General features: G+C 36.4%; 1 protein-coding gene across 4 annotated transcripts in view; it reads left to right on the top strand.

Moving 5' to 3' along the window:
* The window catches only part of SUPT3H (SPT3 homolog, SAGA and STAGA complex component), a gene marked incomplete at its 5' end in the record, with an annotated part of 435,851 nt that overhangs the window by 348,491 nt on the left and 73,542 nt on the right, over nt 1-13,818 (top strand). For all 4 annotated transcript variants that reach the window (XM_079712421.1, XM_079712420.1, XM_079712419.1 and 1 more), the window contains one exon: nt 1,477-1,587. In XM_079712421.1, coding sequence (XP_079568547.1) covers nt 1,477-1,587 — 111 coding nt within the window. The remainder of the gene's footprint in view (nt 1-1,476; nt 1,588-13,818) is intronic.

Here is a 13,818-nt window from a genome sequence, read left to right as displayed (position 1 = left end):
AACATAGTTATCCAGTTGGTCACTTAGTATTTCTTCAAACAATGTATCTTAGAGATAGCTCCATAGGAATATGTATGGAACTGCTTCATTCTTTTTGGTGTTGCTGTGGCTTCTGTTGCATTGAATGAATGTATCATAATTGATTTCATTGTTCTCTCGTTGAAGAACATTTGCTTCATGAATTCAGATAGCACAGCGGTGAATATCTACCTATCTATCTATCTATCTATTATTTTGTACCGTGTAATGTGTCTTTAGGATAAATTCTTAGAGGTGAAATTATTGGGTCAAAAAGTGTTGTGTTTTTTCATTTTGATAAGATTTGCCAAATTGCTATCCATAGAGGTTGTACTAGATATACTCCTATAAGGAATTCTGAGAGTGGTACCTCTAGACCAGAGTTATAGTAACACACAGGCTGCTATTTCTTTCTCTTGATTCTTTAATGTTGATGACCTGGCATCTGGTATCCACTGCACTTGTAAGTAAATTAGCTTATCATTTCAAGAACATGGAGGTTCCATTTTTAATGTAAATAATAGCCTAATGCTGTTAATAACTAACATGTGTCAGGCACTGTTCTAAGTGGTTTACACATATCAACTCATTTAATTTTCACAGCAACCCTATAGAGCAATTATAATTATTATCCAGTTTACAGATGAGAAAACTAAAGTGCAGAGATATTACATAACTTGACAAAACTGGTAACTGATATGGCTGGGATCTGGACCCAGGTATTTGGGAAGCCAGAGCCTACAACTGAATCATGAGACTATAATGCCCCTATTTTATTTTTTTTAAATCATGTTGCATACATTTCTTGAGTTGATACCCATAGTCTTATTGCAAATAATCTTTCTGTTTCTTGTGTTTCTTTGTACTTTCAAACCTGCCTTTTACAGATGAGGCAGATTAAAATAGAAAGTTTTTGTTTTATTTTGTTTTTGCATGGAGGATACCTAGAAAACTAGGAACCAAGTTGAAATGATCTCTTATGACAGTCCACAGTATTATAAATAAATATATAGCAATTTTACATTTTTTATTTTAAAATTGATGACCCTCAAGTTATTTCAGAAATATGTCCAACAGGCTCCCAAGAAACATTTATAATAATAAATGTTTAAATGTTTTTAAAAAAAATAGTTTCCTGTGGTCCTTTCAGCAAGCCCCTATGACACTTTTCATCTGCACGCAAGTGGCTGTATTCTTCTGTACCTTGACATGTAGGCCTAGGTGAAATATTGGGGGCATAAAAATTGCATTTGGTTGGTCTGCTAGGAAGGGGTCGTGTAAAAGTCATCTTTGATTTGTTAATGGAATTTTTTTTTAGATGTAGTATATGGCAGCAATGATGTGCATCCTAAGGGAAAAAACCGTCCATTTTATGAAAGTTTATTTTCATATTTTATACACTGTAGTTCTGTTGTGTGTTTTTGATTTAGTAACAATTTATGTGTTTTTCTGTCGCAGAGCACTGCGGCCTGTGGTGGTGAGGCTCACAGCGATGCCATCCAGCCCTGCCACATCAGAGAGGCCGTTCGACGCTACAGCCACAAGATTGGCCCCCTTTCCCCATTCACAGTACGTAATAACAGAGTTATAAAAAGTTATATTTATAATCTGAAAGAATTTTGATTTTCAAGTGGTCAAATGAAGCAGCAGTGGAATTGTTGAAAGCAATTTGTGGTGACTGTAATTTTGTTGTATAAAAGTGGCATAATTCTCTTGGGAAATAAAAGTTAGTCATTTTTGTCTCTTTTTGGAAGGACAACTTTTTTTCTACAAAATATTATTTTCTTTCAATTACAAATTATGCTTTTTTTGTTGGGGCTTATATTTTCTATTTTTTAAAGCTTAGGTTATAAAACTTTTTTTGTCAAATTATATGTATCCAAATATTGCTAGAAGCACTTTATATTTTAAAATTGGTTAGATTGGCAATACCACTTCTATCAGATGTTCTGCTCCTAAACATACTTTGAGTTGGAAGAAGAAGAAATGATTTCTTTACTGGCTTTGAAGTAGGCTGAAAGGCAGACAGTCTTCCACATCTTCAAATGGTTTTAAAGCTTATAATCAAGGTTTGTTTTGGGTTTTTTTTAATGGAGAATTAAAGACTTTATATTTCAACAGCCTAAAGAAAGTGTGTGTGTCCATGTGTGTGTGTCTGTGCGTGTGTGTGTGTTTTAATTAAATGCTCATCTTGTGACCCTTTTAAAAAAAATCTTTATTCATGTCAGTATAACTTTCTCCAAGTCCTCTGTTTATAAGGAATTGGTTTGATTTTCAGAAAGTTAGGTTTGATTTATGACTAAAGAACAGTGGAATTTACCATTTGTTTGTTTTTTTGTTTTTTTTTTATTTATTTATTTTTGGCTGCATTGGGTCTCAGTTGCTGCACACGGGCTCTCTCTAGTTGCAGTGAGGGGGGGCTACTCTTTGTTGTGGTGCGCGGGCTTCTCATTGCAGTGGCTTCTCTTTTTGCGGAGCACGGGCTCTAGGTGCACGGGCTTCAGTAGTTGTGGCTCTCGGGCTCTAGAGTGCAGGCTCAGTAGTTGTGGCACACGGGCTTAGTTGCTCCACGGTATGTGGGATCTTCCCGGACCAGGGCTCAAATCCGTGTCCCCTGCGTTGGCAGGCGGATTCTCAACCACTGAGCCACCAGGGAAGCCCTGTTTGGGTTTTTTTTGGACTCACATCTGCTTTAACATACTAAAGCAGAATATATATGTATAACATTACACATACATATGTACATAAAATAATATGTGTTTTTTCCTAAGAGTGGATTTTACTATTATCTGTTGATAGAAGTCATGATTTCTTCTAAATTATAGCATCTCCTTTTTTCTTGTGTTTCAGTTAAAGAGAATGCTTTCTTACCATTCTTTGTTTTCATTGTTATTGTTAATTGTATGCATTCTCCGTGTGACAGCAAGAATGTGTCAAAGCTTTTTATATATGTCTCTAGAAGCTTTTTGTAATGGTGACAATTATTTTTACTTCTGATTAATACCTTAAATTTGTCATATATTATAAGAATGTGATTTATCATATTTATATTAATCATATGTTGCTGATTAAGCAATATATCCTTTTGCATGAGTGGTTTTAGATTATTACAATTGAAAACAAGGAAATCAATATCTCTTGTTTTATTTTTTCCTACATGACAGGTGAGGCTATTTAAAGCAATAAGCCAAAAGAGATGAAATTTAGAAAAATATGAGATGATTGGAAGAATTTACGAACCAACTGAAGTTGAAAGCACCAATTTATAACAAAGGATTAAAGATATCAAATCCATAGATACGAGCCAAATAATGACTAATAGCCTGAGGCAGTGGAGAAGAGAGAGAAGAAAAAGACAGAGTCGGTAATATCTAGAAGTAATTAAAGGGTAGCAAGGGGAAACAGGATTTTTGAGAAATAACCTAAAATGGTAACTAAAAGTAATGGATAAAATTAGATAACGGAAAATATATCTAATGTAAGGGGAAAATCTCCTAATCATGAAGTCTGTGATGTTTCCTCAAAAGGAAGTGGTGGCAGTGGTAGCTGTTTAATTCTTCAAGTTTTTTTATTTTTAAAAAGACTGGACAGATCACTTGAGAACCATCTTGGTTGATGACGTGTGTGTGTGTGTGTGTGTGTGTGTGTGTGTACATGTGTATTCATGATGCTCTATTACTCATGTATTATTGCTTTTATAATCTAAGATTGTAGTATATGGTCAGGAAATATACTTGAAATATTCAGAATATATATATTCAGATATAGTTTAAGCTAATTTTTGTCTAACAAACATATAACTAATATGGTTTTTAAAACTAATAATGCAATTTTAAAATGCTTAGTTTAAATAGATCTGGAAAATAGAACAAATAAGCCATGGTCTTGGAGGTTCCCTTAGCTGCTACCAGAGCAGACGAGCAAAATCAACAGCAGATGAGAAAGAACTCCACCACAGAAGGACACTGAGTTTTTATCACTCCTCGGAAAGGACCCACGTTGAAAGGTCTACTCCATTACCTGGAGTTATAAGAATTTGCCCAGCCTACAGGACTGAATATACCTACTCCATTTTATGTCATGAGTAGTAGGATCAGGCAGACACAGTTTCTTGGTATATATTACAATACTTAAATCTGCCTTTTAAAGTTAAAAATTCTCTTTAAAGTAGAATAGATTTGCAGACTGTGTATATTAACAGTGTGAACACCTGTCCTGGATCCCTCCTACCTTCAGTGCTTAAAGGAGGTGCTCCTGATGCTGGGGAGATGCTGATGCTGAGTTCCCTGGTGCCCACTCCCTGAGATGATACTTTATGCTGCACTGGGGACACTTTGCTTCCTAGGCTTTGAGCTGCGGCTCCTGAGAGGAGGCATGTGGGCTGTGTCTATAGCAATCATAGACTGAGACTGAATTTTATACAGAAAGGCTGAGCTAACTTACCTCCAGTATAAAATTTCCTTTGTAAACTAAAATGGCCATGAACAACTAGTTTACATTTTTGAAACATAGAGATTTTGTCTTTGCAGCATTTCATTCTAAATCTCAAGTGCTTGTCTAATGTATATATAAATGAGATGTCTAATTTAGAATATCCATAACTCGATTGATATATAGCTAATTCCCAATAATTTGAAATTGATTTGGAGAATTAAAATGACTGAACCATGGGCTTCCCTGGTGGCGCAGTGGTTGAGAGTCCTCCTGCCGATGCAGGGGACATGGGTTCGTGCCCCGGTCTGGGAAGATCCCACATGCCGCGGAGCGGCTGGGCCCGTGAGCCATGGCCGCTGAGCCTGCGCGTCCGGAGCCTGTGCTCCGCAAGGGGAGAGGCCACAACAGTGAGAGGCCCGCGTACCGCAAAAAGAAAAAAAAAAAAAAAAAAAAAAAAAAATGACTGAACCAGTAGGTTACATGGAAACTGAATTCCAACATCAATCAATAAACCAAGAAAAATTTGCTTTTGGTGAGGCATCATTCTGTCTTCTACTGTATGACTTCCGATGATCAAATTCAGGAATACAATTCATTGTATAAAGAATTGTAAGTGAGTTCTTCCCCTTGGGAATTAGTTGAAATGACAGAAGAAAGGAATAATTAAAGCCACATTAGGTGGAGGGGAGAAAAGAGTACAAACAATGCTTTGCACTGAGTAGCTGCTGGAGTGGAGAGAGAAGGGGCCTCATGGTGGAAACATCAGTTTCCTGCCACTCATATGAGGGCTATGGAGACACTTATAAACTACCCATCCCCACTCAACCAATTATAACTATGCTGACTTTGGCATGTTGGTTTTAATCGATGACTTCTTTCTTTTCTGTGTTGTTATTTATTCTTAATCCTATGCAGAAGATCAGAAGAGAGTATCATACCTAGAAGATTAAAGTAATTCTCCTGACATTAAGCTATTCATTAGATTTTTTTGCAACTGTTCCCACCCCTGTATTCCTGATCTTCCATATACACATGCTAAAGAACATTTAAAGAGACTAGTTTACCTTTTGCTTATTATTTATTTTTTCCTAAATAATTCTGAAAATCGCTTCAGTCTGTGATGTGTAGTCATTACTTTAGAGTACTTATGCAAACTGGGGGTGTCCTAAGTCATTTTGATGCTTGTCATCTTATCTTGTCCTTTTACTCATCGTAGTTGGCATTACGTGCGGTTATATTGTGTGGTGATTAAGACTTGATTCTAGAGCCAAATTGCCCAGATTCAGATCCCAGCTCTGCACCTACTAGCAAAGTAGCGTAAGGAAGTTTCTTAACCTCTCTCTGGTAGAATAGAACATACCTCATGATAGAATCCAACGAATACTATGAACTTGAGTGGTAAGCTCTTAATGTATTATATTAATAATAGTGGAAGTCATCATAGCACGAGTAGCTGTAGTATATTTTCTAAAAGGTTTCAGATAAGGATACAAACGGACTAAAGTAGAAACCATTCCCCCCACCACCAACCACACAGACATACAAACAAACACAGAGGCCTCACTTTGTAATGCTAGAAGAAACTAAAACTCGAATTATAATGTGATTTCTTTACAGACTTATAATTTATACCATTAAAACTTAAATACTATTTAAAGATTATTGTTCCTGAGAATAAATTAATGTTCATTTTCACTTTTTGAATGAATCGTGGTTGAGGAACTTTAATGGATTTTTTTTATCACCACTGTCACGTTAAAAAATAAGGTCTCAGTAACTGAGTGTACATAGTTTCCACTCGATTTTTGCATACTAGCTCCTGTGAAATAGAAATCTAAGGAACAAACCGCATGGCCTCAGATATATAAAGCTGCATCAAATTCAGTTTATGTGAGTTTATATATTTGTGTAAGTTACCAAAAAATGTTTTCAGAGACTGATGTGTATATCAAAGTTGGTGATAATTTTTTAAACATTAATTATTACTAGCCTCATTTTTTTCAGTTTTTAAAATTTCCTCATTTTACTGATTATGAAAGTAATGCTAGGATGTTAGAAAATTAAGAAAATATAGAAAAATAAAGGATAAAATAAAACTTACATTAAAAAGAGCTTCAGGGCCTAAAAAAAAAAGTTTAGCGAAAGCTTTAAATGAATTGTCCTATTAGACAGTTAACTGGTATTTAATTGTTTTAATTGAATTTAATTATTTAACTGAAGAGTATTTTCTTGCAGCCTAAAAATTCAAATGCTTTTGGCAATGGTTTTTTTTTTAATTCTTATAATTATGTGGGTCTAGAAGGAAAAAGCATTTAAAAATTTTGAGAATGAAGTAGACTTTTATAGTTAGAGCATTTTGTTTTTTCTCTCAGAGAAAATACCCCCAAAGAGTAACCCAGTGGACTGTGTTGTCTATCATGAAAAAGATGGTCAGACATGTGTTTTATCTAGATCCTTGCTGTGTACAAGCAGTGGGTGGTGCCCATGGTTACCTACTCTGAAGCCCAATCCCAGCGCTCAGCGAGAAGTGCTGGAAATGGCTGATAGAAAACCAGGTCTATAATTTTGAAAGCCAGAGAAAGCAAACTGTGTACACCAAATGGGATGACATAATCCCGTGTGTAATGCCTAAATATATTTTAGTTTCTCCTGAGTGATATTCACAGTAGGAAAATATCTCACACCCCCCCCCAAGCTTACATATTATCAGGTGTCTTTCTATTGAAGTAGAATAGCAAAACAATAAAATTTCTCATTTAAGGATGGTCATTCATCTAAATGGTACCTTAAATGCATCCCTAAAAGTGAGTGGCTTCAAAATCCACTCAACTGTATTAAATTGTGAGACAGCTGGCTAAGTATTTTAAAGCTGGCTAAGACTTGAGAAAATCAGTTAAACTCAGTCTCAGAGATGCTTTGCCTTGTACCCAGTGGCACCTTGTAAGTGAATGCCGGGGCTGACCCTGGAATCCAGCCTCCTGACTCTCAGCTGACTGCTCTTCCACTGTGGCCGTTTAGCTTGATGTATATATGTCTATTAGGGGTGCTAGGGATGCTCTCATATCATTGGTCCTTCAGAAGTGTTCACAATAGACAAATAAGGATCAAAATAAAAAAATTTCCTTTAAGAATCCCTCACATTAAACTTTTAAAAACAAAAGTGGCATAGCAGATTGCTTTGACTATTTTGATCTAGAATTTCACATTCATGAATAATTCTTAGGTCTTGAGTGTATTAGATTTTGTCTGCATTTTATGTGTTCAACCTGGAAAATTAAATGTCACAAAATATTAGAGTACTCTTCAAATGTAAATACCAAGTAGAAACTGGGTACGAATTCTTAAATATTTTTTAAGAATTTTGTTTTTTACTGGAAGTAAGAATTTCTCAATAAATTTTTTGGAAGTACTAAGTCTGTCGTTATAGGTTGGAACCGATTACTTTTTCATAGTTAATGGGCCACTGGTTCTCAGAAAAAAAATTAACGTGGTATATTTATCATATAAGAATAACCTAAAAGTGGGCCTTCTCTAGAAAAAAAATGTAAATATTTTAATTTAATTGTTTTTAATTTTAAAATAAGGTGAGACGGAAATTACAATTACAAAACGTATTCTGTCGAATTATATAAAATAACAGCTTCCCTAGATTATAAACAGTTGAGTATCAGAAATTTTATATGGTTCAACTAACACAGTGTTCAATTAAGAATTAGGGAGAAAATGTTTGAAATGTGGTAATAAAAACATTAGAAGAAATTGGGAGAGAAAATCATTAGAATCCAAGAAAAGTGTTGGGTGATCAAATAATAACTTTTATAATATTTTTAAAGAAACTTTTCACCTGCATTGTGTTATTCTTATAACACAGCAAGATGAGTGTTGTTATCCCCACTTTGTAGATGAGAAAACGGATATTTAGAGAAAAATCAAGTAACCAGCTTAAGGTTACATTGTAAGTACCAGAGCTCTATCTGTGGACAGGAGCTAAATACTCTGTGGTTAACTGGGACCACAGGCTTCAATGAATTCTCACTAATTAAACTCCGTCTTTGCATACTGGCCTCTATTCTTAACTGTTTAAGCAGTCTTATCCTGAAAATGTGAGATAGCATTTCCTAAACTACATTGCGTAGAAGACAAGTGTTGCAAGAGGTATTAAACCTCCATAAGAGAAGGGTTTCTTTATCAAATATTCCAGCAACTCTGTATGTAGAAGATCCACTCTTAAAATCTCATTCAATAAGAATAGTGAAGGTGTTTGAAAATCAAAGTTATGATGTAATGTTATATTCATCACAATATCCACTTTATTTCCATATTTTATTTTATTTACACGCTTCTCTTTATTTGAGACGTTTTCATTCACAGATGTAGCAGTTTTTAATAACGATCTACACAGACCTCCAATAGTCTTGGCTCAAAAGAGAAATAGTAAGAATTTTTTGCTCAAAAGTTGTTTCACTAACAGTATCTAACAAGTGCTCACATTTTTAAACTGATAATGTTTAAAGGGCATCAATATATGGATTTCTTATCCAGTATATAATTCTTCATGGTTTTCTGGAAATATTTTTAAGGTATCGTAAAAACACTATAAGCTATTCAAAGATGTCATAAAGAAAATCTCAGTCACCTGAAAATCCTTCCCTGAAAAATACTTGTTTAAAGTTTCAGGGTCATGTTTATTTTGCTTTGCCTGTGGAATCCAAATTTGCTGAATTCATTACTGATATTTTTTTCTGCTGTTGTAAGCACAGCATCATAATTCTGTGTTGGCATAATCATGTTACATTGTAAAACTGTTAATGTTTTTTAATCATCAGGCAGAATGCAGGGAGAAGGGAAGAGAGATCTTACGTCATTTGAACTTTCTGCAGCAACACCTTAAATTGGGACAGTGAATTTGTTTACAAAGAGTTATCCAGTTCCATTTTTTAAAATTATGATGTTATTAACAGCTGGTTTGTCTCTTCAGTAAATAGGGACTATTCAAACACATTTTGCTTTTTTCTGCCTTCACTTTTATATCAGCAGTAAGGACCTCACATTCAGTTCAGCATGGGCTATACACTCTAAGGTGACGTACTCACTTGCACAGTTTTACATAGAGGATTTATTTGGGCTGCTTTAAATACCAAAAAACAAAACTAACAGGCCAGAATTCCAAAACATCATTTCCTAAACAACAAAACATTTACAGGAAGTTCAATATAAAACACAAGATGACAGAACCTTTATTTCGAGTAGCACAAAAAATTGGAAATGGACATTCTCGTCAAACGTCTGTGAGGCCCCTAAAAGTCCTGCAGAGAGTCCTAGAATTTTCAGGAATATAATTTGAAAAGGAGCAAGTCAGTGTTCTCTAATGGGGGACATGAATTTGAAGTTGTTCAAGAAGGTAACATATTTCTATTCATTGTTAACGGCAGGCTGTATCGTGGAGAACAGAGGAATTTGAACATGAGTACAAGGAAAGGAGTAGTTGACAACTAAGAGAAACTTTTTGAGCAGAATATTCTAAAAGGACCACATCTTGAGATTTGAATGTGTTATTATGGTTTCTAGGTTTTTGCAGTCTTCTGAGGGAATGAAGATAGAATAGAAAAATATTTTGAGTGACTCCCGAAAGGAAATTGTTTTTTCTTAAAAAAAAAAAAAATCACAGGACTCTTTTAACTCACAAATTCATGAAAGCAGCAAGAAGATTAGTTGGGAGGAACTAAACTAAGCTGAGATATTTCTAAACTTAAAAATTATGCTCTGCAAATGGCAAGAAATTTTCCTTTTAAGTCTATAAATAAGATTGTAAACACTGAGTTAGACATAAACTCAATACATTACATTGGTCAGGTTCACCTAGCAAAAATACCATTAAAATTTTTCAATTAACATTTTATATCTAAACTAGATGAATATTAGAAAAGAACACAATGGTTTTATTGGGATAGATTCTTTATTAACCATTGCCAGAAACATCTAACCGTCATAAGCATGTTTTGTTTAAGTGAAACATTTGCGTACTGTTTTATTGACAGTGTGACAGAAATTCCCTCCAAACAGCCATGAGGAGAGCCTGTTGAACTGGAGTTGATTTACTTTTTGATGATTTCTTAAATAGCGTTATACACTTCAGTCACACAAAAATAATCATTGAACTGTCATTTAATTTACTGATGTAGTTGCAGAGTTAATCCTACAACATAATAAGTGGATTGTTTTAAGTGGAAAGTTTACACCTTCCAAAAACGAAACTGATACCTAGCTGTTATTGTGCCCAATATATATTTAAGGCTGTATCCAAGGTAGGAAAAAAAAAAAACGCAGGAAAAAAATAATTATGCCTTGTTTTCCTGACTGGTGTTTTAATTATGATTTGATTTAAACCAAATCCCCTAGGCTATGTATGTGCAGATCAAATATTCCACTCCCACACACCACCTCTGCATGACCCCAAGCTGTGAGAAGAGAAAATTCATAGCCCATATGTCAGTCAGATGTTAATTCTTGCCCTGGCACCTGGATAGGCTCTCCCACCTGATTGGAGTGCATTTGCAGTTCTGGGCATATACCCAAAATGTGGAGTAGGTTCTCCAGATCTGGAAATATTTTGGCTGATTAGTTCTCAGAGGTCACTAGGGCAGAGCCCAGTGTCAGTGTCTGAATTGGCCCAGGTGCATTCAAGGTGACAGTTGGGCAGCTGTGCTGCTGCTGGGAATACCAGGGAAGGAGTATCTGAGTTACCTCTCTGGCTCCTGAAGCTCACAGCCTGGCCTACAGGTTCCTGTCGATTCCAATTCAAACACTTGTGCAGATTTTATAGTTTCCAGGAGAGAAGTTAGAGACTATATTTCTGGCTCCGATTTAATTCTACATTCCTAATCTAACCTAAAACACCCACTCCCATATTCTGGACTAATTAGGTAAGAGCCTAATAAGTAAATAAGTTATAGTTGACCACATTGGTCATTGAAGCAAACTTTTGGTGTTTAAAAAAAGGGGGGGAGGGGATGGTGGGGGAAAAGAGGAGAAAAAAGAGAGGAGAGGAGAGGAGAGGAGGAAGAAAACCAGCCTAGGCTCCACACTGTGCTTTTCTCTGAAGCCACTGTCTAAAGAAGACAGCATTAGGGATTGATCCTCATGTGGGTAAACTAACAACACTTCCGTTTTTGGTGGCGCAGTATCTTTCACCCACACAACCAGCTCACAAATGATTAAGAGAAAAAAATGAATAAGGAGGCAGGGCAAGACTGTACTGCTCTAAGTCAATCTGTCACCTGCAACTGCCGAGAAACAATTCAAAGTACGTGCCTTCCTGAGAGGATGGAGGCACCCTTCACATACAAAGGATAGCACTTGCTTTCTGAGTTTGGACTAGGTAATGACAGTCCATTTGGCAGAATCTTCATTGGTAAGATTGAAGTAGACCTGATTTAGAAGTGGAAGGACCAGTAGTGACATCCGTACGTGGCCTAAGATCCTTACAGCTCTGGTATCTCCGTTGATTAATTCAATGAACAATTGCCAGGCGTTGTTTTAGAAATCTGTTGAAAGGGGGCTATGGGAAATGGAGATGAGTAGCTGGGTGTTCCAGTCTAGTGAAGGAGATGTGTATATAAGCACTGCCGTGTGGTTGGCACTATAACTGCGGGGGTGCGGGACACAGTGCTTCTGGCGCAGCGGAGACCGAGATCTGTCTGAGGAAGTCAAGGAAGCTTCCTCAGATCACTAACATTTGAACTGAGTTTATGAGACAGAGGTGAGGGAAATGAGTGAGAATTGCAAAAAAATAATTCAGGCAGAAAGAAGAGCAGGAATAAAATCGGGGGGAAAATGTAGGAAAGCAGAATGGCTGTTTGGGCCAAGGTGAGGAACCGAGGAGTCCATCGAGAGGAGGAGAAACGTCAAAGGGAGGCTGATGACAGTGTGAGAGGGACTTCGAGTCACATGGCCTTCATGACGCAGGCCAGCAGTTATCTAACCGTGCTCTGCAGAAACCCTGACTTATTTTACAGGTATTCTGCAAAATAATAAAGAGTTTTCCCTAATTAATACAGATCAATTTTTATCTCTGATAAATATTGAGTTTTCAGTAAGATTTAGTTTGGAAAATTTCTTTTTAAACAACGGATACAGCCTTCAAGGAGCGATTTTAGAGTTTTTGAACAAGGGATTGATATGAACAAATTTGTATTCTAAAAAAATAACTCAGCTGATGGGTTGGAGGAGGGACTGGAGTTAGGAGATGTAATCGGCAGAGTGATCAGTCGGGTGACCGCTGCAGTATTGCAGGCAAGAGGGCAGAAAAGCCTCTGCTGAGGCAGTGACGTTGAGACCAGAGAAGACGGAATGTATTCAAGAGATACTTGGCTTAAAGAAAAAGTAGAACAAGATCCTGAACGAAAGACGAATAATAGATGACAAGTTGGTCATTTGGGTCAATGCATAAAACAGATAATTAGAAGTAGTCTCAAGAATAAATTCATTACTCAGATGCTTACAGAGAACTTGCATGAAGTTTAAAGATTCAACAAGAAAACTAATTTCAAGGGGGAAATTTCCTTGGGGGAAGGGGGGAAAGCTCAATGCGTAGTTCACCTGAACCTAAAAAAGGAAACAAACACAGACATTCTAGCTTTCTGTTTGAACTTCTGGGAGTGTTTAGATATATGACCAGAAAGTCCCACAAATTATTATGCTGTTTGGATGAGCAAATTGACTTTCTAATCCATTAATGAATTTGGTCACGCATTCCTGAAAGATGACTCTAAGCTAGCCAGATTTTGCAAATATTTTCATCATTAAAGCCATGCCTCCAATAGCTTTGTGCTGGTGTAAGTTCCAAAGCATCTTTTTTCTAAACTTTGATTAGTGGCTTTCATCTCTGTGTGAACCCAGTATCTCTTCCCCACCCCCACCCCCAAAAAAGAAACTCTAAGGGAAGTAATGGGAGCAACACTGACTCAGTCACCAGATTTTGGAGGACTGATGAAATGATATGTCATTAGCATTTTTCCCTTGTTTTAACAGAAATCCAGTCTTACTGATGGTAGCGAGGCTTCTAAATGGAGACGCGCTGTGCGCAGTTCATCCTCACCCTACACTCCCTCCTCAACAACACGTCCATCTGTAAGAAGCACAGTCTCAATTTCAGACTTTCTACCCTTCCCTGCCATGACTCCCTCCTTCAGATTTATGAAAGAAAACATTTCTTTCTGTGAAAGGTTTTTGTACACCCGCATCTGGAAGTGTTTATTTCAGTGGCATGTAAGCTATCTGTGGATTTAGTTAGCACCAGACCCCCTTTTGTGTACTCCTGACTTAAAAATTTTATAAATGATCTTATTGAATTTGTGCCAGTGTGCA

This window comes from Hyperoodon ampullatus (genome assembly GCF_949752795.1).
Source record: "Hyperoodon ampullatus genome assembly, chromosome: 10".
NCBI lineage: Eukaryota > Metazoa > Chordata > Mammalia > Artiodactyla > Ziphiidae > Hyperoodon > Hyperoodon ampullatus.
This window is presented reverse-complemented; position numbering and strand designations above follow the sequence as displayed.